This window comes from Leptosomus discolor, chromosome 4, assembly GCF_034619465.1.
Source record: "Leptosomus discolor isolate bLepDis1 chromosome 4, bLepDis1.hap2, whole genome shotgun sequence".
NCBI lineage: Eukaryota > Metazoa > Chordata > Aves > Leptosomiformes > Leptosomidae > Leptosomus > Leptosomus discolor.
This window is the reverse complement of record NC_141394.1, coordinates 46268341-46293894: the sequence shown is the minus strand read 5'-3', so window position 1 is coordinate 46293894 and position 25554 is coordinate 46268341. Positions and strand designations below refer to the sequence as shown.

Sequence of the window (25554 nt, the reverse complement as noted above, 5' to 3'; positions counted from 1 at the left end):
GAGGGTGAGGGAGCTCTGGCTCCCGGGGTCTTCCAGCTGGGTCCAGGACCCTCCTCAAGCCTGGCGTCCGGGGCGGGGGGGTGTGTGGTGTGTGCGCTGGCTGTGTCCCTGCAAGGGCTGCGGGGGCGTGTGGGCAGGACCCCGTGGGGTCTGTGCGGGGCCGCTGCGGTCTGTGGGTGCCTGCATCCCCCCGCGGGGGTTGGTACCCACGGGGGATGTGCCTGAGGCGGTGCGTGTCTGCCTGAGCGCTGCTGGGGGCGGCGGGGGGGGGGTGGGTTGTGTCGCCGCGGGGTGCGTATGCCCCTGCCGCGGGTGGGTGTGCTTTGTGCGAGGGGGAGGCGGGCGCGTGCGGGGGGAGCGGGGGCGCCGCCCTGCCCCCGCCGCCGGGGCGGCTGCCCGCGCCGTGCCCCGGGAGGGGCGGGACGGGGGCGGGGCGGGGCGGGGCGGCCGCTGCCCCCCGGCCCACGCGGGGCCCCGCTTGCCACTCGCCCGGTGGCGGCGGCGGCGGCCGTGGCCGGGCGCAGCACGGAGCGGAGCGGAGCCCCGCCGCCGCCGCGGGAGGCTGGTGAGCGGGGAGCGGGGCCGGGGGCGGGCACCGGGCCTCCGCCTCCCGGGACAAAGCCGGTCTGGGAGCGACCCCGTCGCTGCTCGGGGCCGGGGCGGCGCTGCCGGGGGGCCGTACCGGCGGGGCCGTGCCGGTGCTCAGCGAGCGGACGGGCGGGGGCGGGTGCTGAAGCCGGCCCGGGTCGCGCACCGGTCTCGACCGGCACCGCCGCCCACCCCGGGAGCCCCGGCGGGCCCTGCCTGGTAAACTTTTCCCAGTCCCGGTGGACGCCCGGTGCCTCGGAGGGGCCGTCCGGCACCTAGAGCTGCTTGGGGTGGGGGGGTTGGGTTTTTGTTTTGGTTTGGTTTGGTTTTTTTGGGTTTTTTTTTGCGCCGGAGCATCCTTGTGCCGCATCCGAGCATCTCCATCCTAGATAACATAGATAACAGGTAGCCTTTGCACCGGGTCCTTGCCGGGGGCCCGGGAGCCGCGGGGGCTCCGCGGGCGCGTCAACCCCAGCTCTTGCCTTTCGGTTACGGGGGGGCCCGAGCCCGGTCGGTTCCGCGGCGCGGCGTGGCGGGGAGCGGGCTGGGTGCCGACTGCCCCGCCGGCGTGCGGACACGGGGCCGCCTGTGCCGGGGTCTGGGCAGCGGGGAACAACGGCTGTTTTAGCTGCAGAAAGGGAAATCCCGATCTTTAAAAGGCAGTTGGCAGCGCCGGTTATTAAACCAGAAGCGAAGAGTTGTTTCTGGCTCCGGTCCCTGCTTCCCTCCCTTTGATTTTTCTTTTTTCTTTGCTGGCTCTCATCAGGACACTTGTTCAACTTTGGATGATGCCGGACGCTGCTTGCTAGATCTGAAAGGAAACAAAGAATAGAATATTTTTTAAAGATGTTTTCGCTGCAAACAATGTTAATCTCATTGAAGGTGGTGTTGTCCCAGAGTGATTTGCTGTCCTTCGCTTAATTTGGACTCTGTGAAGTCCATGGAAAAAACTGTCTAAAACAGTCTCTTCCCTAAAAATAGAGAGACATACACGGATCTGATTTGTGAATCCCATTGATATTCCCCCTTCTTCTGCTCTTTCATTAAACAGCTCCTAATTTATCAGCCTGCCAAGACAGGAGTCTGCAGGTACTAATGCTTTAGCCGATCAAAGCTTCCCTTGCCAAAGGTGGCATTTGAATTCAGACGATGCTTGTGGGTCAGTGGCTCTCCCCGACTTCACTTTGTCCCACCCAGGCTCTTACTAGTATTCTTTCTTTTCTCCGTGCCATAGGGTGGCTGTTGGAGAGGCTGGCCAGGGCATCTCTGAGCCCAGAGGCAAGAGGCTTTACTTGAAGGGCATCTCTGAACCCAGAGGCAAGAGGCTTTACTTGAAGCGCAGGCTGGTTTAGAGGTGCACACAGGGGCTAAGGCGTCCATAGCTATGGTGGTGTTGCAGTATGCCTGCGTGGAGGAACTGCTGAAGGACCAGGCTGGTAAATTTTGCTCTTGTGCCGTCAGGATTGGGATGTAAAAGCACCTCTTTGCCCAGAGACCCTCGAGGAAGGAGCCTCAGTTTGCATTGCGGTCAGCTGGCAGGGAGATGATGACCTAAGGTTGGTTAGGTGGGGAAGGACTCAGTGGAGCCATGCAGGGGAATTTTGTACCCTGACACCAGCAGCAGCCGGCTGCAATTTTCCTCATCTGGTTGTGTTTTCTGATCTTCTCTCCCCTAGTGCACTGAGCTTTGTGGGAGTCCTCCTCTGAAGTAGCTCCAAAGTTGTTAGCTCCAGGTAGCTGCTGGCTGAGAGCAATCAGACCTGGCCGTGAGGGAGGGGGGGGCACAGGAATGCAGGAATGTCTTGTTCCTGGGGCATTTCCTCTTGGGGAAGGAAGATGGGAAGGGATCCTCGTCTGTAAGTAATCCAAGAGCAAAACGTTTCTCCCCTTGCAGACAATGAACTGTTTCAGCGAGCTGACACTGTTATTTGTGGCTTCTGGCAAACCAGATAAGAGCTTTCTGCCAGGCACTTGCTCAAACCATGCCAGCCCCAGCCTTGCTGATTGCCTTTCTCTGTTGCACTGGGTGGGAAAGAAGCCTTTGTGTACCACGGCAGCAATCACAGTGGTGCATCTGGGTGAAGGGAGGCTGTTGTGGATCCCCTTGCTTACACAGTCACTGATTCTGGTCCTTGTATCTCCGTGCCTTTTTATTTTCCAGAGAGAGGATGCCACTTTGGAGAGGGAATTTTTCTTGCCTGGCTCTGCTCATGGGGCTGTGAACAGCTATTTCCAAGACCTCTTTCCCTTACCCTTGATCTAAACCTTGCACGAGGCTGGTTATACATGCTCATTAAACAGAATTAAATCACATAGGAATGCTGCTTGCTTGATGTCTTCTCTATTACAGAGCTATGCTTAGAAGTTAAGGGTTTTTAAGTGATTGTGTGGGCTTTAGCTAAGCTGCGAAAAAAGCCTTGTAAACAATAAGCCTTTGTGATGAAGGCAGAGTAAGTGTAATTATCACCTGTCCTATTAAAAATCTTCCCATTTTGGGGCATAACCAAACTAATCAGACAGTGTTGTGCTTTTCCAGATAACTAGGTGATCTTTAAGAGCAGCCCTGGGGAGCAAATGCAAAATGAGCAGCGGAAGACAGTGCAGAAGACACAGAGGGCTCTCAGTCTGAGCCACGAGGATTTGAAGATGTCTGCGTGCAGTGAGTTTGTGGAACACGTTTGGAAGCCTGGCTCCTGCAAAAACTGCTTCAACCCAAAGAGTTCCCATCGGCTGCAAACACCCCCAGATGTGGGAGCTTGTGGCGTGCTCCCGAATGGAGTTAGGACCAAGCCTGAGAGCCCTGTGTTGGAAGATGAAGGTGTAAATACCTCTCCCTTCTCAAAGCCAACAATTGCTGTGAAGCCAACTATGATAAACTCAGATGCTTCTGACGCGTGGGCGGATGTGAATATGAATGCAGATCTGTCACAGGTAATGATTAATCCAGTCAAAGCATGACTTCCCGTTACTTACCTCTCCTCGGGAGTGCTAGGAATATCTGTTAAAATGGTTTCCTTCCCTTTGTTTCTTCTTCTGGTCTTGACTGAGGCTTTTGAGCCATATATTGGCTTCTCAAAGTATCTTTGGCTGAAGCTGAATGAGCTGATGCTCACAAGGCATGTGCAAAGGAGCTTAAAAATACATTGTTTAGGAACGTCTGGATTTTAAATGAGGATGCAGGTTAAAGTTATTTTCCTGGGAAGATATACTGAAAAGAAGTCCTGTCTGGTTGCCGCCAGTGCTAACTTGATCCATGGTCTTTGTGAGTGGGGAGGAAAGTGCCCTACCTTTCTAGCCCAGCTCCTTGGGCTCCTAACCTTTGCCAGAGCAGTAATGCCCTCTGGGTGTAGCACTGCTGCCTGACTGCAAACTGGCAAGTCCTGGTGGTTTGAGTTGCAATCCAGGTGGGTCGTTCGCCACTCTCCCTGACCAGTTGATACCAACACTGCCCCAGCCACACAGAGTGAAGCAGCACGGGCTGCTGTCACCCTGGCTGTGGTGTAAGTGTGCTGGTATCTCCCATCCTTGCCCCAGAGGAGACCCAAGGCTCACCAGCTCTCTCCTTAGCCTCCCGTTGCTCTTCCCTTGTTTCTTTTCTACGGGTAAAGGGCACAGGAGCGCAGGCTGCTGTCGTTGGTGGGGTTTGGTCTGTACGTGCACATTTGGCCCCAGGCTGAGTTTTGTGCTATGGGAGCAGTTTCTACTACTCCTGGGATGGGGGGTTGCTTTGCTGGCACGTGTTACCCTCTGCCTCACCCACTTCTCCCTTGGCAAGCAGGATAGATCTCCCTCAGATGAAGCGATTTCGGATACATTTCCCCACCTGCTCCCCAGTCCCTACTGCTGAGCATAGCCAAGCTGGTGTCCCAGGATAACCTGCATCTTGAGTCGCACACTCCAGAGCAGCACTGTGAAATGAAATGAAAATAAGCAGAGAGGTGCAAATATTCCTTCCGTCTCTGAATCTTTAATTGCACGGTGATTCGCAGACAGGATGACAGGTTGGACATGTTTCTGGCAGTGAACCCATAGAAAGAGAAAGGAGAATGCCTTATTTTGCATTGCTATTGTTGGTAATGCAAGGATTGCAAATGGTCCAGGAAACAGGACAAGTGCAGTTTAAGTAGAAACGGCTTGCGGTAGTTATTGGTGGGGTGAGCACAGAGCAAAACAGATGGCAAATGCCAGAGGACTTTCCTGCGGCGCTGGGCTTTTTTTTTTGCCTTTTTTTTTAAATTTCTCTTTCATTTTGCATATGCATATTCTGACAATGCACTTGTCTCTTTGGCCCGTGCAGGTTGGCTGGGGCATGGTTTCTGGCAAACAACTCCTTCTGAAATCAGGAGATGCGCAGCGGATCTGCCTCGACAATTTTGGCAATGGTGGTGTGAGAAAACCTTTCCTTCACAACCCGTCCAGCGATTGCTTGTCTTGCTGTCCTCCTAGCTACTCCATGGTGGGCCTGCGCAGCCTGGAGAGTCGAGTGGAGAGAAATGTCTCCATCCACAGCCTGGTGCTTGTGGGTGAGGTGAGCAAGCAGGAGGACAGAGCCAAAGACAAGTTTGCCCTGCCGCATCGGGCCCCCTGCCCTAATCCGTCCACCTTGGGGGACAGAAGCACCACGAACTCCAGCAGAAGCCCTTCTTCCCAAGCCAGAGAAGGAGCAGCGCTCCCTTTGGAGGGTGACTGCGGTCGCCTCTCTTCTGGCTTTGAAAGTGAAGGGGGTGAGTACTGTTCAATCACGGACTGCTGCAGAGAGCGCCCCATGTCGTGGGAGCCGCGTTGCACAGAGGGGAAGGGTGCCCAGTGCGAGAAGGAGGGCCCTGCCTCCTGTGGATGGAGGCAGCGGGATGCTCCCGAGATTCCCAGGACAAGTGGCAGGGCAGTCAAGTTCAGTGAAGAGCACAGAGCTGTGAACGTGGCCTTCTGCATCACAAAAGACCAGGATGATCTTCTCCCCTATGCCCTGTGTTCAGAGAGGAAAAAACTGGCTCTCCATGATGAGCCTGCCGCCCTCCCTGAGAGCACAGGGAGCAGCAAGATGGCTGCCTTTGCCTTGTCCCGGGAGGACGAGGACTTGCCTCTACCTGGAGAGCCCCCTGTCACTGGAGGCCCTCGGCCTGAGGGTTCGAGCACCCCTCAGCAGGCTCTGGTGGAGCTTCAGCGCCCTCGCCTCACCTCGCCAGCCCGCGCTGATCCCATCTACGCCGAGAGCACCAAGAGGAAGAAGGCGCAGCTGAAGGCTGTTGGTGGACAGGCAAAAGTGGAAAAGCTGGCCCGCAGCACTGGCAAGGAGCAAGCTGATGGGACGTGGAGGGATGGCGGCTGGGCTTTGGGTGGTGAGAAGGAATACCAGGACTCTGCCGGCCAGGTGGCGGCAAAGATAACTGTAATGACGGCGCACACCGAGGATGATCACAAGACAATATTCCTCAGCAGCCCCGACTCAGCGGTAGGAGTTCAGTGGCCATGTATCAGCCCCACTTCCCACCCTGATTTTGGGACTTCATCACCTGCCATTGAGCCTGGAGAGATTTTTCAAGCCTCTGGAAGTGAGAACAGCCCAAGATTTCATCTGGCAGCTCCTGCCAAGACCTCAGTTACTGAGAGTCCAGCTATTCCCCCAAAGATGTCCAAAAACAGCCAACCAGGCAGCGAGGGGAACTGTGTGGCCCCGGTAAGCTCCCATGTGGTAAGGTTTGGTGATGACAACAGCCATGATGGAGCTGGTGTTCAGCTGCTGCCGAGGAGCTATACTGATACAGGCACCTTTGGGGCGTCCCCTTCTCCGTGCACTCATGTCAACGGGGTTTCTGTGGAGGAGTCCAGCAGAAGCCTGGCAGGCTCATCCTATGACAGGAGGCAGAAATACTACACCCCAACGTGGACCAAGCAGTGCCGGATAGAGGAGGAGGAAGAGCAGGAGGAGGAGCAGAAGCTCTTAACCCACCCATGGGCAGTGGCAGCTGAGAATGGAAGAGCTGGGGCTGACCTTGCGGATGATGGCCCAGTGCCGGAGAGCCAGACTGGCATCAGCAAATCATCGTCTTTCTCCTTTGACTTTCCTAAAGACAAGAGTAATGGCATGGAGTTTGCACCACCGCCACCACCACCACCGAAGAAGCAGTCCAGGTACAGCCCTGTGAGTGTATGCGTGGCAGTCTATTAACCATTTGCAACCGGGGCGTTTGCTGCAGGGATTCATTGACTAGGAGGTGCTTCCTCTTCTTTTTTTCTTCCTTTTCTGTTCAAAGGTGGGCTTTTAGGAGCATGGGAGGTTATTGCATGGATGAAAAACTACTTACTTACCTTTTTACCCTGAAAAGCTGTCAGATCTTTGCAAGTCCTGGTTCGAATGCCATGTGTACTTGCAAAAGCACTTCAGGGCTGCAAGGTACGGCCTTGCATCCCAATATTCAAGTGAGAGCAAGATCTGTGTCCGGGATGGCTGGTGTTTCCCAGGACAGCTTCATTCTATCTCAGCACAGTTTCTTGATGTTGAACAGGATAGAAAATCTGGGGTTGCGAGCTCCTCTTGTAGGTGGAACTGGGCAACTTCTCTCGGTGCTAATAGCAAAGGCCTCATTTTCAGTTTGGCTCTAATGTCTTTTTGCTTTCGAGGTTAACTCTTGAAGCTGCAATTTCCTAGGGAGGACTCCTTGCCTGCAAGCAAGTAATTGGAGCTTGCCTAACGTGCATTCATGATGTGTGGGAGTCACCTGGCTTCACACAGCCTTCCCCTCACCACCCTCCTGGAAGTCAGGTTTGCATGCAGGGCAACAGCAGGCCCTAAGAAACAAATGTGAATGAGGGAGAGCTGTCCATCTGGGAAGGAAGTAGCTCTGCTAAGCAATTAAAAACCCAGGCTTCCGACACTTTGTGTGCATTCAGTATCTGCAGCTGTGTGTATCACAAAAAAAAAAAAGGAAAAAAAATAAATGGAGGAAGAACGATTGATTTCCTTTCCATGCAACGAATGGATTAGGTTATCTGAGCATACTGGAGAGGAATACTTTCACATTCAGCAGGTGTCCTGTGTTTGCTTTACTGCGTGTGTCAGTTTTGTTACCTGGACGTGTGCATTGCACAAAAGATTTTACTCCAGCTCCTTGATTTAAAAGTTGAGAGAAGAAAGGATGGGTGTTCAGAGGAGAACTTGCTCTTGGGGCCCATGGTCAAGCTTACGCACAGGCATCAGTGACCTCCAGATTGAGACTGTGGTTGAGTTGGCCTATCCCCTGTTTTGTTCTCACACTGAATTTTCAATGTGTTTAGAGTTGGCTAGCTCAGGGAACTAGTGTTTTAAATTGACCAAGCGGTGAACAAATTAGGTTTCTCAAGGAAAGGGAAATGACGAACAAGAGGCTTTAATTCTCCTTAATGCTGGGCTTTCTGCTGTGATGCTGCATGCCTGCTGGAGTCAGAGGAAAGAAAAGGTCCACAAGCAAGTGAGCACACAGTTGAGCTCTATTGCCTTTAAAATCAAAGAGAACACTAAGATGTGTTTTAGCTTCCACCCTGTGAACTTTCATGGCTGCTACCACTTGGTGTCTCCTATCAGCCTGTGGCTTGGAGTTGGATTTGCCACATGACATGTTGTTGATGCCCAGCAGAGATGTTACGATGCTGTCAAGCAGTGATCATTTAGGAAATGCCAAGTTGCCTGCTGAAAGTCCTCTAGCACCTGATTCCTTCCCCATCAGAGCAGAGGTCACTGGGCAGGCCAGAAGGGTGGTGGCACTCAAATTCGCCAATATATATATCACAGCAGCATCTTCCACTTGCAGTGCTAGGAACCTCCTTCGACTCATGAAAGAGCAGTTGTGCAGAGCCCTTTGTCTGTACTGAGGGCAAAGATGCTTCCCTGGCAGTGCTTAGAGTCTCCTTTCAGCCTTCGTGAGGGCTGGGAGTGGAGGCAGGGGGGCTCCTTGATGTGTCAGGGTGTCTCCTTGGCTAGGTGACTTGCACCAGCTGTGCTCCAAGCCAGGAGCATGCCCTGCTGTTGCTCTCCACGTGGAGTTACAACTATCCGTCATGAGGAGCGTGGAGCATTTTCTGCTCCTTGGAGGGGCTGATTCACGTTCCTCCTGGTGTGCTTGGGCTGTGCCTGCTTGTTAACAGTTGCTTCTGAGCCATCCTGAAAGCATCTGTGTGCTAGAAAGCCTGTGTGAAAGCGGGCAGGGAAACCGATGTCAGGGAACACGTGGCATCCGTGACCAGGATCTCTGTTGGAGCCATAAACCCTGCCAGGTGTTTGAGATAGGTGCTGGCATTGCTTTTACCCCCTGTGGCTATAGACCATATGTTACGCTACATGTATTTGTCTCGTAAACGCCTCGATGCCTGCAGCTGAGCCTTGAGGCACCCTACTCACAGAGCATAGCCCTCCCTCCGCCTACCGAACCCCTGTGCAGCCGGCCTGATGAGCGATTTGATCAGATGGCAGGTTTTGCAAGCCGTGCAAACCCAGCTAGTTGCTTTGTTTGTTTGCTTTGAGGGTGCTCTTGTTTTCCTCTCAAGCGTGGCTTCTCTGAGCATGTCGATGCAGGAACCAGGGTGTTGTTACCTGCGCGTGGCAGTGGGAGGGACGGCTACGTGCACAACTGGTTAAAATCACCACGGCAGGATTGTATTACCCTGGGCAGTCATTGCTTGCAGCTTCGGGTCAGGATGTGACTGACCTGGTGCTGGAGCAACATCTCTGGTCCTCCTGGGCTGCAGCCAAATGAAGAGAGGAGGTCTTGCACACAAAGGTGGCTCTGAGACACACCCATACTCTCCTAGGCCCGGGCAGTCTGTGGGCATCTGCTTATCCATAATGGAAGAACCACCGATACTTCTGTTATGCTTACTCAGTCCCTCACAGAGACAGAGTGCCTCAGCCCAAGATGTTCTCTGGTGGCACAGTTGCCAAGGGTCCTTTGATGTCTGGATGGAGATGGAGACAGAGTAGACCTGGTTGTGGCACAGTGGACTTTCAGGGACATAGTTTAGTGGTGTGTAGAGTTTGTGTCCTACTGTCCTCGTTTAGAGCTAGGACAAAGGTTGGGACTCGATGATCTTGAAGGTCTCTTCCAACCAAAACTGTTCTATGATTCTGTGACTTGGGGCTTAGCAAATCAGAGTTCCTTTCAGCTACAGGAAAGGCGTGTAACCATCCTTTTTCCTTCTATATCTCAAGCTGCAGCAAGGTATTTGATTTCTTGCTGGAAAATGAAGCCTGACTGTTTGACTTTCCTAATTAAACTTAATTGCTTATTTTAAAGAAAACTTGCGTGTGTGCTCAAACTAGTTCCAAAGCAGAGAAAGAAAAAATGAGTCTGTAGATTTTGTTTTGTTCATCTTGGCTCTAACAATTAAAGGGGAAAAAATTTTTACAGGGTAAATTCCTGCCAGGCACTGAGGAAACTCTGGTTTTTCAGTAAGCTGTCTCTTAGGATGGTAGAAGGAGTGATTTGGGGGAGTTTTAAAAGTTGGCACAAAAAAAAAGAAAATAATGAGTTTGTGCCCGTTATGTCCTATGTAGAGCTACTCTGGACCTCTTGTAACTTTTTTTTCATGCAATCCTTTTATCGTGCTTATTTGAAAGATTAGAGATATTGAAGGTTTGCTTGGTCTGAAACGGAATGGAAAATAAGTTTAATTACAAGAGGAAATAGATTGGAAAGGGAAGATGGTGGCTGGTCTTCTTCCAAAAGCTGGGAAGGTAGTTGGCTAACGAAAAGGCTCACCAGGGGAACTAGGATCCCCAGGCCTTGTATGTGCAATGATGATTTAAAGGTTCTTTGGTGTGAAATGCTCTAGCGTGGACTTCAGTTTCTTGGCACGAGGCATGAATCTTTGCTGAAATTTATGTCTCTCTTATGCAGAGGGTCAGGCTAAATGATCCTCATGGTTCCTTCTAGCCTGCAAAACCTTGATGGTTAATTTGTTTCACGTGCCTCTTAAAGAAAGGAAACAGTGATGCTGGTCTGCATCTTCAGCTGTTGGCTCTCCAGCTGTTTTCATCATAATTAATGGCACCTTCAAAAGGCAGTGCCGTACATAGCTTCTGAAATTTGCTGAATATGCTCGCTTGGGGTAACAAAGGTGTGTAGCACGGCACATCCCGACATCCACCATTGCTGAAAACAGCCAGGACAAATGAGCTTGAGGTGTGCCAAGACTGCGTGTTATGGTGCTGCTGCTGCTGCTGCTTGTTGCCAGAGGGAACAGAAAACAAGAGCGTTACAAAAAAAAGACGATGTTGGGAATCGGATCACCAGGAAAAGAGCCAGGTTTGTTCCTTGCTGGGGAGGTGGTGCTGGCTGGTGGGGCTGTGCTGTGTGTTCCTTGCCAGGAATTAGTCTGTGACTGAGATATTCCCCTGTTTGAGACAGAACATTCCCCTTTTCTTAACATTCCCGAAGCACCCGTTTCTCCTTGGAGCTCAGTGTCAGGGTGTACCTCGGTGACAAAAGCAGACTGGCTACATGGAGCTGCTGTGGCAATTACAAATGCAATTGGGAGTCACACAGGTCCCAAATTTTGACCCTCTTCTTCGTGACGGTGGATGACAGGAGGGACTTGCTTGTCTGGTCTAGGACAAGCCAGATTTTTTATTATTAAAATAATAATACATAAGAAACTCTGGATGGCATCTATTTAAATACATAATTAATAATTAAATAAGTAAATAAAGCAAAGAAGGGAGAGTATGGCTTAAGCAGGAGAGAGAATCATGCTCCAGGACAGGGAGGGGAATGCAACTTTTGGATTCCTCTTTATTTTTTGTCTGAAACTAATCGGGAATTTCTCACGCTGCTTCTGCCAGTGGATCATTTTTAAAAGATTGAGATTTATCAGCCAATTTTTTAGGGGAATTTGTTTCTGTTAAAATGAAAGTCTTTTGCTTTTCTGTGTGTTTCTACCTTGCCACTTAAAAAAGTGAAGAGTTGGAAATTGAAATAAGATTTGTTATCCTCTTCACCACATCAGAGCATGCAGTGATTTAATTTTTGACCATCTTAATCCTGCACGCTATCCAAATTTCCCCTTGAATCTCCAGACTCCAAACCCTTGTTTCAACTTAACCTATGCTACATAAAACCTTTCTGGTACAGGGAGGAGCTGTGTAGTCCTCTGGACAGAGATAGGAGTGTTTCAAAACCCTCTTTCCCTCACCTTGATTTTAGTTTCTTCACATTTGCCAGCTGGTAGCAGAAGGATAAGTACAAATCCAAGCCTCAAGTGTTGTAAGGTCCTGAATGCTGGTTTTTAACTTCCCTGTGCATTCAGGGGAAGATGCTGGAAGACAGAGCAGTGGAAGGAGGAGGAAGATATAATTATTCACATTTTGTGATAGAGAAGCATATGGTACAATGGTGCTTCCTCTTGTGTAATAATTATGCCCAGCCATGTGTTGTGTTTGATGCTGTAACGCAGTCTGGATTTTCTCTCTGCTGTGTATTAGTTCCAGTATTTTATTTTGGGAGGGGCTGTCCTGTTGACATTATCACCAGACTTCTCCTGGAGCACGGTTTGGTTTGTGGTGATTTGTGTGTGTTCTCTGCTCTCCTCTGCTTCCTTCCCATGTTGCATGATTTATAAAGCTCAGCATATCTGTTATGTGCTCAAGTCCCGTTATCTGTGCTGAGAAGGAGCAACCCCCTCCTGCTGGCACAGCAAGGCTGGGAAACCCCCGTGATGGGGCTGCAGAGTGGGCGCTCCTTGTGATCGGGTCTCTGCGTGGGCGAGAGGTGCCTTCCAGCATCCTTCGCCGCTGCCAACAGGCTGTGCATGTGATGGCTGCTGGAAAGGAGCAAGCAGGAGCCTTGCAGCTCTTGTGTCCAAGTGGCCTTCTCACCCTCTCAAACCTCCCTGCCCCTTGCACTTTTGGAAGGTAACCAGATCTGCGTGTCAAATCTCAGGAAGGAAATTCAAGCCCAAGGCATGCCCAGAGTCCGAGGGATCCCTGGGGTGACATTCCAAGGCACGTGTGTCTGCTGCAGTTAGGGGAGCCATGCTTTGGTGCCTGTCTCCATTCTCTCCGAGAAGTGCAAGTTAGGCAGTCAGCTATGCTGGAGTCCCGCAGCAGCATCAGGTGGGACCCTGATCTGTTAAGTAATCTGAAGTTAAATACATGGCTACTGCTTGAATATGAATCACGGGAAAGGTGAAGCATGCCCTGGTCGGAGGTGCAACATGGGGCATGGCAAACGATCCAGGTCCCTTTGCAATATCATCGAACTCCAAACTGGTTTTTGGTTGGTTTTTTTTTTTTTTTTTTTTTTTTTTTTACAAGATCACTGTTTTCAACCTTGACTTGTTTTAGACAGGACTGTGGGAATGGTGTGGAAAGCCAGCTAGATGAAATTGTTTAGGATGGGAAAACTGGGGAATAGTGAACAAGAAAGCTTGGCTGAATATGCCAGTGTGTTGCATGGAGGATGTTGAGTAACCAAAGTGTATTTAAAGCCACCAGAATAATTTGGAGAGCTGGAAATCCTATCTTTTAGGTTATGAGTTTGGGAGACCTGATTCTTGTGACCTGTTCTTTATGCACTGGTACATGAAGGAGGCTCTGGTGCTTCTCTTGAAGTTGCTGGTTACATTTAAGATGCTGAGCATTGAGCTGATTTTTGAAATGGAAGTAAATTAACCACTGCTACATCTTTCCGAAGGGGAGTGTAACCCACATATGTTAGCAAGCTGGTGGGGGGGCAATCCCAGTGATTGCTTCAGGTTTAAGGATGCTCTTCATTTCCAATATCCTTTTGTGAAAAGGGTGAGATGGAGAATAGCCACCTGTGCCCTTGCAGTCATGTGTGGTGGAAGGAACATTAGCAAAGCAAGGGAAGTTCAGGTTAGCTGTAAATTGAGATCCCAGAGGCTGTTGCAGCAATGAGCTGTTCATCTCTTGCGGTGGAATTTTTCTGAAATGGGAGAGTTTGACCCTAGCAAGTGTCTTCAGTAATTCTTCGGTATAGTGGGTGGTATTTTGGTTTGTGCAGACTGCAGCCTGGGCTTCAAGCAGCTCATAGGAAAAGAGGGAGATGTAAAGCGGAGAGGGAGATGTAAAGCAGAGGTATTTCCAGGCGGTATTAGCTGGCCCGGCTGTAACGTCTGAAACAAGAGCAGGATGTCGTTTAAGCAGCAAACAATTTCTATTTAAGTGTGCCTATTCAGGAACTGCATTTTACATAAGTCACGGCGGTACGGAGAGGAAACGGGGCTCTCTGTACATCTGACCTCACCGCGATGTTGAGCTCGGCAAAGGCAGCAGCCAGCACGGTTCTGGCAGATGCCGCGTTGCGCCCAGGTTGCTGGGAGGAATAGGTGTGGCTGCGCGCGGTGGACCTTGGAGCCTGCCGAGCAAAGTCCCATCTCTCTCTTGAGTGCGGGAATGGTAAGGCAGCTCTGCGGATCTGTGTTTGAGTGATGGGGAGGAAACAGAAATGCGCCAACTTTTCTTGAGGGTGGGGGGAAGGGGAGGAATGTGTTAGAGAGCCTCTTACATGTGCAAATTGAGACCAGCTCTCTTGCAAAACCTTCCTTTCTTATGGATTCAAATGCTTCCTTGATTCTCGCCAGGTCAGATGGTTCACCTGCATGGCTGTGCACCCATGTGGGTTTTTTCCTTCCAAATTACTGAAAGTTAGACGTCTGAGAAGGTTACAGGATAAAGATATATCTGTATCATTACAAAAAAAAAAAAAAAAAAAAAAAAAGAAAGTATTTAAGTCCAGTTGGTTGCTTTCAACAGCATTAATCGTAACAGAGCTAAAACCCCCAATCTCTCTCTCTCTCTCTCTCTCTCTCTCTCTCTCTCTCTCTCTCTCTCTCTCTCTCTCTCTCTCTCTCTCTCTCTCTCTCTCTCTCTCTCTCTCTCTCTCTCTCTCTCTCTCTCTCTCTCTTTATTTTTAAACTGTGACTTGTGTGGTGCATTGCGAAGTTTTGTAAATCATCCCCAAGAGGCTTGCTGTGGTAAATTCATCACTGGTGTAAGACCAGTGTCAATGCTGAGTTATACCTGAGGCAGTTTTTAGAGCCTTATTTTCATCAGCCCCTGAGTATTTTTAGACTGAGGCTGCTCAGGCAAATGAGGAAGTCTGGCAGAAGTTTCTTCCGGGCTTCTCATACACTCTGCTCTCCATGTGGTGGTGTGGACACAAGAGTAAGTGCTTTGTCTGGATGGGGAACAAAACATTTCTCAATCTTCAAATAAAATTCACTAGTGGCATCTGCTATGCTTGAGGATTTTGGAAGACGAGGGATCCTGTGAGCGTGAACAGAGTGCCACAAGAAAACGGTGTGCATGTCTTTTGTTTGTCTTTCTCAGCAGCCATTCAGCTGTCTGATTAGGAAATGCCGGATACCTTCCAGCAAGATAGCTGGTGGAAGTCCTTTTCCTTTTTACAAGTCTGCCACTAACGTTTTTACATTCTTAATCAACGACGTGTTGAATTTTATCAGCAGATTGGCAGTTTTACTTAAAATATGTGGACAATAACCTTCGTTTGCTGGCTGATAGAGAGTCTGAACTGTACCAAAGCTAGGAGTGTTTGTGCTGTGATGTGCTGACTGATTTCAGCAGTTTCTGTTGTTTTCCAAGGAGGAAAAAATGAAGAAAATGCAGGGGAAATTCTTTACCTTAGCAAAAAGTCCTGCTTGCCAAGAACTGATCACTTAAACTGTGACCTGGCAGGTTATAAGCCCAGTTTATGGTTTATTTATTTTGTTTGATGGAAGCTGCGTGGAAAACTGTAGGTCTTGCATTAAAAGCTGCATGGTAGGTTCTGAGTTTGGCTGACACTTGTTGTCTGCAGAGGCACTTCTTCTTTTGGAAGGTGTCATTGTTTCTGTGATGCACTGAAGAGACAACAGCTGCTAGGGATGGACTGTTCTTCCACTTATGCCTCCACCATGAAGGAATTAGGTTCTGACACCCAGCCTCAACCTGTCCTTCTGTAAAATGGGAGGTGCGATGCCACTCCCTTCCCTTGAGAAGGGAAACACCGGTGGGTTCCCACTTCCCAGTGACAGTGGCCAAGATGGGATGTGGTCCAGGACCCCACGTGTGCTAGGCAAAGGAGGTGCAGACTGGGGCTGGATGCTGTTGGCTCAGTGGTTCTCTCTTTGCTCAAGCACAGTCGGTTTGGCATGGGGGGCTGGCATCAGGGCTGGAAGCCTACAACCCTCTCAGTGTCAGTGGGATGCGATCCCCAGATGCCCGAGAAAGAAGAAAAGTGCACAGGAATGAGGTGCTGTGGCACGGTAAAGGGCTGCACAGTGTCCATATGGATGGGCAGGGACCAAGCTAAGGCTGCTCTCAGCTTGCGTCTCCATGCACAAGTGCATGCAGGGTGTCTTTTGCCATCTGTCTCCTGACTCTTCTCTTTCACTCTCTCCAGGCACGCTCTGAAAATGAACCCGAATAACGCTGAGTTGGAGAGGGTCAGCAACAGCTCTGTCGAGAGCCTCAGCCCACCTTTCAGGAGCGTCCATGTCAGCTTCACGGCTAGCTCCACCGACAGCCTCAACTCAGACACACAGACCGGCAGTGATGGCAGTAAGTGGCCATTGGGTGTGGTAGAGGTAGCATCAGACCTGAGGAAGGAGTTACCTCCATCCTGAGGCCCACTGCTGGGGCAGCATCTTCAGAGCAAGGATCATGAGGGTCCAATCACCTAGTTCCCCCAGCAACCCTTTATCTTTCCATTTCTCCTATCCTTCCGCCTCTTCATGCACTTAAGATGAATGTGGCAGAGTCAGGCCAGCATCATGGGCTATTTTCTCTTTCATTCGGCAAGTGCCAAAATCATCCATCCTGTAGCTCTCCTTGTTTGGATAAAACCTCCATCTGAAAGCAATTGTCCTTACCTTGCTTGTGCTTCAGATGTTGCATGAGGTCACAAGTAGCCCTGTCATAGAAAGTCCTCCATAGATTTGAGGAGTACCAGAAGAAGTCTTGTGCTAGAGGTGATCTCTCCCTGTCATTGTGTTCCAAATTATTTCTTGAAGGGAAAAAAATCTGCCTGCACTCGTTTAACTGAGATTAAAAAATACTTACTATGAAGTCACTTTTTTCATCAGTGCGTAACTTAGACATGCACTAACGTGTTCAGCAGCTCAGAAAGTATTTCCTTCATGTAGTGGAAGTTCTGTCTTTCCAAGAGCAACAATGTGCAGCAATAAAATTAAGAGCCAGAGCTCTGGAAACTCCTTTTTTCCACCACTAACTTGGAGCCTGAGAGTGAGACCATGCCAGGAAATTGTAGAGGGGGAAGAAAAACTCACATTTGTTGGATCTTTACTTGCTGGGCACAGAAGAAATTCGCTGTCAAAAATGGTAGGGGACAAGAGGATTTCTCTGCCTCCATGAACAGAAGCAACTATTTCAACTCATCTTGAGAGAGATGAGTTCTTAAATTAATAACCCAAATGCAATTTTTCTTGCTGTTGCAAGCAAGAAGCTATGCAGTCAATCACTGAGTGAGGTGAGCTAAAATTCATTGGCTATGCTGTCAGATGTTAAACTCTGGGTGGGGGGAGCTTTTAAGCCCTTGATGTGCAAAAGGACTGTAAGCTGAAGGTGCAGAGCACTGTTAGGAAAGTTGTGAAAGGACTTCATTTGTTACCCTGTGCTTGAGGCAGAGCCCAAGCACGTGAAAACAAGGTAGGAACAGTCTGGCATTTGTGAGCTAGGTGTGTGGACCACTTGCCAAAGCTTCCAGTGCTGACGTTTGTTCTGTAAGACTCTGTCAAGTAACTCCTGCCTCTCAAAATGGGGATTCAGCTACATGTCCTGGCAGAGATGCCTCTGTTGAGTTGCTCTTGTTCTGCATCCTGAAGAATTTCTCTTGGCTGTATCCTCTGTCAAAGCCCCTTGGACCGGAAGTGGCAAGAGATGACATGCTGAATGATCATCCCTGCCCGTGGCATCTGACAGGGTTTTAACACAGAGGATCTTTCCTGTGGACCAGGCAGGGTGTGATGCAGATATCTGGGTTTTCATTAAAGCTTGGGGCATGCATCTCTGTTGAGCCATGGGCTCCACAGTGAACTGTGCAGCTACAGAGCAGCTGAAACTGGAGAGCAGTCAATTGCTCAGCTACCAGGTGTACAATGCAGGCAGACACCTGGGGCAAGGGCCAAACAGGAGTCAGCTGAGCACCCAGCAGCCTGGGAAAAAGAGACGTGTGCTGATTTGTGACATTTCCTACAGAGCTGTTTCTGAGCATGTTGTCAGAAATGGAGTGCCAAAACTGCCTTGCATGGGAGGTTCATCTTCTGCAGAAGCCAAAATCAGTGCTGCTCATTCCTGGGGTGTCTCTCAACACTGTTACTTGGGATGGGGTGTATTGCAGCAGGAGCATACAGACGGCCTCGGCAGTGGAGGGAACAAAAGAAAACTGATGTCATGCTACCAAACTCTGGTGAGGAGAGACAGGGACAGATAGTGCCCGGATCCACTCTGGTAGCTGAGAACTAGGGGACCTGCCCTCACCTTGTGTGGTCTCAGGTGGCGAGCAGCTAACAGGGATTGCTGTTCTGGCACAGCTGGTACAGCTTTGAGCTGGCATGTGACACCCCAGGACAGGCTGGGAGCTCAGGATCTGAGCCCCTGCACTTGGAGGTTGTGCGTGAGAGCTGGTGAGTCACTAGGGTTGTGACAGAGACAAGCGCCTGCTGCGGGCTGACATGAAACTGCCCCAGGGCATTCCTGTGGAGCAAGCAGAAAGCTACTGTGAGGAAGTGCCTGCTGGCAGCCTTGTGAGGAGGAAGGATGGCTTGCTACCACTCTCCAGCTTTGGAAGCTGGGTTCAAAGATCCTGCAGTCTGCTGAGCTCGTTTGGAGCAAAACCCACTGTGCACCTTTTAAGATCTACACTTGCATGCAAGGTCTTAGCAGAGCTCAAGCTTATCAAGAGCCCCCACCTGTCATCCATACAAGTGGAGTAGTAAATTCTCTGAAATAATCACATTTCTTTTAATTTCCCCCACAGTCATCTCCCCCCCGCCCCCCCCCCCCCCCCCCCCTTCTTTCATGACATGCAGCTGTATTACCTGTCTTCAGTCTGGCCAGGGTAGGAAAACAGCTGCTACAGCTCCCTGGAGTGAGCCAGCCATCCCATGGGCAGCTGGCATGCGGAGCTGCTTGGAGTGTAGCCATATGTATCGGGGCCAGGCTGCCCTCTGAGCAAAGAGGTCTGTCAGTAAGCTGGGGGACAGGCAGTGAGGGGGAGGCCAGATTTTTTCAGGAGGATGGAAATTGCCAAAATCCCAGGCCTTGCCCAGTGACCCTTACCCAGTGCAAGGCAGAGAGACAGGTTCAATATACTTCTTGGGCTGCTCTGGTACAGCCGGAGGGCCGGAGCTGTGTAGCATGAGTCACTCTCTCCTTATCACGCGGTGCTGCTGAAGCACTGGGTGGCAGTTCCCAGGTGAAACGGGCTGTGTTTAAGAGATTGTCCTCTCATATCCTGAGTGTTTCATTCTTACCTCTCTGTGGATGACATCATAGCTTAAATATTTACCCTCTACCAGGTTTTTACTATTGTGTATGCAGTTCATAGGGGAGTGGTTTTGGGGCCGGGGGGTGGTGTGTGTGTGTATTTCGCTAGATGTCTGGTTGCAGCCTGCCTTGCAAACCTGCTGTATTAAACTGGATTAAATCCCTCACCCATTCAGTGAAGCTTTGCAGTCATGAATAGATGAGGACTGTGTGGTGTGCTGGGTTCAGACATAACCTGGCTTGCTGCTTTTTTTCCCAGCCAGGGCTCTGGCAGAGGTGGCAGGGACATGGAGAGGGACCTGCGTTCCCAGCCTGCAAGGGTCACTCATGTCATCTTCTTGTGTGTTGCTGTCTCCTAGGGCACTCGTCTGAGCTGAACCACTCGCCCCCTCCAGCTGAGAGCCAAGTGTTTCCCCCTCTTCCTTTCCTTCCTGCCTCCAGTGAGGATGGTCCCTCCTCTGCCCCCAGCTGCCCACCCCCTCTGCCCCAGAAGAAGACAGTGAGCAGAACGGTGTCTTCCCCAGACGGCTTTTTTGGGGGACAGGTGTCTTCAGGCAGAGCAGCCAGTGCTGCCAGCACCGGGCTGAATGTCAGCCACTCCGAGAGCAATGTCTGCCTCCGAGAGGAGACTGCCTTTGTCCACCCGGCCAGCCTCGGGGGCCGCCCCGGCGCCTTCTCCTCCTCTGAGTCCCTGGAGAAAGGCTCCAGAGGAAACAGCTACTGGGGCTCTGCCACTGGTAAGAGCACAGGGGCTTGCGTCCCCAGCAGAAACCTCCAGTCCCTTTCCTCCTCGCAGCTCAGTGTGTCCAGCCAGGTGTCATCGGGCTCCAGCCTCCAGCTCCACAACCTCCTGAGCAACATTGACAGCAAGGAGGGGGTGTACGCCAAGCTGGGGGCCCTCTACGCCGAGTCGTTGCGCCGCCTGGTTGCCAAATGTGAGGACTGCTTCATGCGGGAGCAGAAGAATGAGCTGCACTTCAGCGAGAACAACTGGTCGCTCTTCAAGCTGGCGTGCAACAAGCCCTGTTGCGATTCGGGGGATGCGATATATTACTGTGCCACCTGCTCCAAGGACCCTTCTACCACCTATGCTGTGAAGGTAAGCCCACACCCAGGAGGTATCCAGGCTTATCTCCATCTTCCAGTTGGGAGGATGAGGCAAGGAGCTGCAGGGTCCAAGGCTGCGTGGGGGTCCGTAGCTGAGCTGGGACTGAACCTCTGAGCTTCTTTCTCCCCCTTTCTGGTGTATGGCTCTGAATGAAGGAGTGGGAAGCAGACCTAGCGGTACACCTTTGAGAAGCACCCTCAGCACACAGTGGCCTGTTTTCTCTGCTTGTCTTTCTCACAGATGAAGTCTGGCAAGTAAAACCCCTTCCAAAATCGCCACTTTTCCCCTACTGCTTGCAAAGGTTAATTTGAAGTTGTTTAACAAATGCCAGTCAGATGCTTATTGCTGCAGACTAGTAGGGTCTGAAACCCAGCAGTTTCCCTCTCAAAAAAATCTTCGTGCAAATACCAAGTTGTAAATTCAGAGGCATTTGCCTCTTATGGCACAAGCTGGTGAAAGGCTGTTCAAAAGAACATTTTTGCCTCTGTCTGCCTTTTAAGTGGAAGGTCTGACCCAGAAACCATGTGAGTGCTTATATCATCTTGAAATTACAGGCATTAAGATATTGCAGATCTCGATTAAACAATATGAGGCTGACCCAGACATGCTGTGCAAGGTCAGGTCTGCAATATTTTCCTGTAACTCTACAGAATCCGTGTTTGAAATGGAAACTTGAGGTGCAATAGTTCAGCTCTTTGAAACACGGATAAATAAGCTTATCCAACCCGTTCCATGGACATCCCATGGATTTGGGGCTCTTGACCCATGTTACCACTTCAATACAGAGCCTTTAATTTCTACTCTGACGTAACCCTAGGGGCGTCTCAGTGCTGCTTGCTCTTCAGGTTGTTTTCAAAACCTAAAGTAATTCCCAAAAGAGCACTGTCAGAGATGCATTAAGCAAGGAAAAAAAAACCCAAAACTCTGCTGAATCTTTTCCACCATTATGAACCCCAAGGGGATGTTTTAGTTAAGTGATAGCTTTAAAGCCAGTTTATATTCTCAAGGAAGTATGGTTAACCCAAGCGGGCGGCTGTAAATAACCAGAATGGAGTTAGATGAGGTCTTGCACCAGTACCCCTAGTCCAGCACTCAGCACTGCAGCTTCTCTTGTGTGTTATACCTAAATCCATTGCAACTTTCCTCCTGAAACCTGAGAACTGCATGGTGAACTGGTGTGCTCCTTTTCAATCTGCGGTTCCCTGTGGCAGGCACACACCTTTGCTCTTGCCTGCCGTGTAAGGTGGGGTTCAGAGGCTCAGCTCTATGGCTGTACTGCATGAATTCTTGCCAAGGCAGAAACAGCACATTTCAGTCCCTTAACACAACTGCACTTGTGTCCCTGCGTGTGATGTGGGCTTACTCTGTGCCCTTGGCACGCTGCAGAGCGCCTTAACAAAGCCAAAACCTCTGCAACAGGGCCATACTCTGCACCAGCGTAAAGTGAAGTTGTGTTTACACACATGCATGCACACGCCTCCTGCAGTGTTCCTGTGTGCCACCTTCATTTTGGTAGCCAAAGTTGAGAATAATTATGAAACTTTACAACTGGCCGATTGCTATCTGCCCCTCCTGGCTTCTGGTACAGATTTTCTGACATGGAAGAGCTCACAGTCCTGTACTTAAAATTAGAGTTGGAGAGCGCAAGATCTGACTTGAGCCAAGGAGTCTGCTGAGGAGCAGGGGCTGGAGTCTGGGCTGTGCAGAAACAGCAGGAGCCAGGGTTACGTGAAATGGCTTTAGAGGAATTAAGACAAGGTGTGCTCCATGCCTTGGCTTCTTTCTCTGCTTAGAGATGTGTGACTAAGCCAGCCCCAGGCTGCTACTTGGAGCTTGCTGCATGGAGGGTGCCTCTGGTGCAGCCAAAGTCACGAAGAATGGCTGGCCGGGGACGATCTCCCTGTCTTTGTTTGGTTGCAGTTAAGTCTTCCAGAGAGCTCCTTCTTTTTTTTCCTAAGCTTTACATGTCTTCCCTATGTGGGGGGGAACAAGCAGGCCTGTTTGGCAGAGGGCTGGAAGGCCTCCCTCCGCCTTTGGGGACTTTCTATGTCTTCCTGTGTCCTGCTGCATTAATCTGCAGTCTGCCTGGATCTCCAAAGCTTGTCTTTCCACAGAATAAGCATGCAGCCATAGCAGGGTATTTTTGTTTAGAAAAGAGAGGACAATAGGGATTTTAAATGCTCCATCTCCACAGTATCGTCTCATCTGAGTGAATTACCTGCAAATGCCTAGATTCAGACCCTTGCTAGAGGAATACAAAAGCAGCCCACTTCTTCAGCTCCTCTCTATTCTTGCATTTATTTTAACTCGGAGGCAAAATTGATTTCTTGTCCGATTTTGCACGCATGCTGTGACTGGCAGTGGCACGCTCCAGGGTTTGAAACCTCTTATGCTGAGTTTCAGCCTGTTGCTGATTCCTGTGGGTGAGATATATATACACATTGCTAAGTAAAAGGGGGAAAAAAAAAAAAAAGTATATAATAGAAATGCCAGAAGGCCCCATAAGCTAATGGATACTCCTATAATAAACCTGGGTTTGAGTTTGTGTAGTCTTTAATGCAGACATAAAGCTAAAACACAGAACAAAATAAAGAGAATAGTCATGTGGGTTTAAGAAAATCCAGATTATAAAAAGCTTTTTTCTCTCGAGTTTGCTGTACTCTCACTTATTTCTAAACCTGTTGTTAGTTCCCACTTCCTCGCTGGTGTTTTTCCCCTGTGCTGATGAGTACAGCTAGTTGCTGGTTTCCCTTAGCCATTGATCGGAGGTTTGAGAGTAGTCACTGACACAAGGAAGCAGAGTGGTTGAGGAGGATGTGAGTGACTCCAGAGCTTAGAACCAGAGAAGGGTTAGGTGAGAAGAAAGTGCTGGAGGTTTCTGTCCACCCCTCATTCCAAACAAGGCCACCCTCGCAGCAGCCACGTCATGTCGCATGGAGCCTCATCCAGGCAAGTGTTAACCATCTCCAGAGATGGAGGCAGCACGTCTTCTGCCACAGGCTTTGCTTTTCCCTCTACAGAATGTCTCCTGGGTTGCAGGGGGAATCTCGATGACATCCATGTGACACCATATAAATCGGTTGCAGAAGAACCCTCTAAGGCTTAGTTTGAAGTTTTAGAAGGCAGGCATTCTTTATCTATGGCGCCGGGTGCACGGGGATAATTCCACCTAGCATGTATACTGCATGTAGCAACTAGTGGAATTTACATTACTCAATAATGTACATATGCATAGTTTTCCCATATTTTTCATACACATTCATATTTTTTCCAAGAAATCATTTACATAGAGTCCACCTTTTTCTGGAGTCTGCCCAGTGAAGAGTATTCCAGGTGGTGTACCTCCTTGTCTCAGTTGGCTGGTCTCATCCAGTATGAAGGATATTTCTCAGCTCCTTATCTGTTCACATGTACTAAAATAACGAAATTACTACTACAACAAACACGCATCAAGGACAGGATGTTGTGCTAGAGTTTTGAGGCTACATGTACCAAGGACAGAGTGACTACCAAAAAGATTATGCATCAAGTACAAAACAATTATGTTCCTGTGAAAACTTCCATCTAGCTAGGCTATGTTAGGGTATCACATGATGTAAAAGCTATGTCGCTTCTGTTGGCAAGGAAACAAAATCTCTAGAAGTTACTCATGGGAGGCTACCTTCCTCCTTTCCCGCAAATCCTGGGCATTGCCTGGTAAAGGAAGCATGCCCAGAAACGTGACCCAGACATTTGGTTGCTAAGGTTGGGTGGTGCAGGACAAGAAAGATCCTGAAGCCAGAACATAGTTCAAAGTACTAAAGGGACCAACGCGCATCCTGCTTCTACAGATGCTTTCCTTAGCATCTGCAAATCTCAGCTTAGGAACCCACCTCTGAAATTCTGGTCTCTGCCTTGTCCCTGTCACTGACTGATGAGACATTTCTTCTGGTCTGCCCCCACAGATTTGTAAAACGCAGGAGTCCAAGGTGGCTGCTTCATACTGCAGCCCTGCAGTGCCAGTCCACTTCAACATCCAGCAGGACTGTGGGCATTTTGTGGCCTCTGTCCCCTCCAGCATGCTGCTGGCCTCAGATGTGGGGAAAAGCATGCCTGGGGATGGCCTCCATCCCTCCCGCACCGCTAGCGAGCACGACTGTGTGGTGGTCATCACCCGGGAGGTGCCGAGTCAGACCACTGCTGACTTCGTGAGGGACTCAGTGATGTTGCACCAAGCCAAGCCCGAGCTGTACGAACGTCGCGTTTGCTTCTTGCTCCTCCAGCTCTGCAATGGCCTGGAGCATCTCAAAGAACACGGCATCATCCATCGTGACCTGTGCCTGGAGAACCTCCTGCTTGTCCCCTGCAAGCCCCCCATGAGCTGTATGAAAGCCAAAGATGACAAACACTTACCCCGCCTCATCATCAGCAATTTTTTGAAAGCCAAACAGAAGCCAGGAACTGGAGACTCCAAACTGAAGAAGAGTCAGGCCCGACTGGCCCCGGAGATTGTGTCGGCTTCTCAGTACAAGAAGTTTGATGAGTTTCAGACTGGTATTCTCATCTACGAGCTGCTGCACCAGCCCAACCCCTTTGAGGAGAAGGTGCACCTCAGGGAGCAGGAGTACAGCCCTGAGGACCTCCCTGCTCTGCCCAGCCTGTCCATCTACTCCCGCGGGCTTCAGCAGCTGGCCCACCTGCTACTGGAAGCAGATCCCATCAAGCGTGTGCGGATCACCGAGGCCAAGCGCATGCTGCAGTGTCTGCTTTGGGGGCCCCGGAAAGACCTCACTGAGCAGCCCCTCAGCCACGAGGAAGCTCTCCGCCGGGTGCTTCAGAACTGGGTGGATATGAAGCGTGCCCTGCTCATGATGAAGTTTGCAGAGAGGGCTGTGGACACGGAGCGGAGCATTGAACTGGAGGACTGGCTGTGCTGTCAGTACTTAGCATCTGCTGAGCCAGCCTCCCTCTCACACACATTAAAACTGCTGCAGCTGCTCTGACCTTGGATGTATCTCGGAGGCAGCTGAGGGGTCCCGGTTGCCTTGCAGCTACAGGCACGCAGCCCCTTTACACGAGAGAGGCTTGAATCTCAGTTGCAAATGCACGTTCAGCTCCCGCCCCACACTCCAATCGGAGTGCACAAGACAGGTTTAGCACCCTCAGCACTGTCAATTTGTGCGCAGGCAAAACTGGGAACCTACCCCTATTTTGGGGGATTTTTTTTTTAATTTTTTTTTTTTTTGGTATGGTAAAGTCTGTGGACTAATAAACTCCTGCCTGCGTGTGTGCATGTTTCTAATGAACTCCATGTACTTGAGTTGATTTCTGTGCCTGTGGGACAGTTCTTTGATCCCCACTCCACCTAAAGCGTCACAGCCTT

General features: G+C 50.3%; 1 protein-coding gene across 1 annotated transcript; it reads left to right on the top strand.

Moving 5' to 3' along the window:
• Positions 1–3162: 3162 nt before the first annotated feature.
• On the top strand, positions 3163–25174 carry PRAG1 (PEAK1 related, kinase-activating pseudokinase 1). Its single transcript, XM_086464518.1, has 5 exons — positions 3163–3519; positions 4886–6720; positions 15981–16138; positions 19444–20183; positions 24137–25174. Exons 1-5 carry the CDS (start codon positions 3163–3165, stop codon positions 25172–25174), a joined length of 4128 nt encoding a protein of 1375 aa, XP_086320644.1.
• The last annotated feature ends 380 nt before the right edge of the window (positions 25175–25554 follow it).

Coding starts and splice junctions, on each gene's coding strand:
- PRAG1 (XM_086464518.1), top strand. CDS start 3,163: ATGCAAAATGAGCAGCGGAAGACAGTGCAGAAGACACAGAGGGCTCTC. Junction 3,520..4,885: donor TGAATGCAGATCTGTCACAG/GTAATGATTAAT, acceptor TGGCCCGTGCAG/GTTGGCTGGGGCATGGTTTC. Junction 16,139..19,443: donor ACAGACCGGCAGTGATGGCA/GTAAGTGGCCAT, acceptor GCTGTCTCCTAG/GGCACTCGTCTGAGCTGAAC.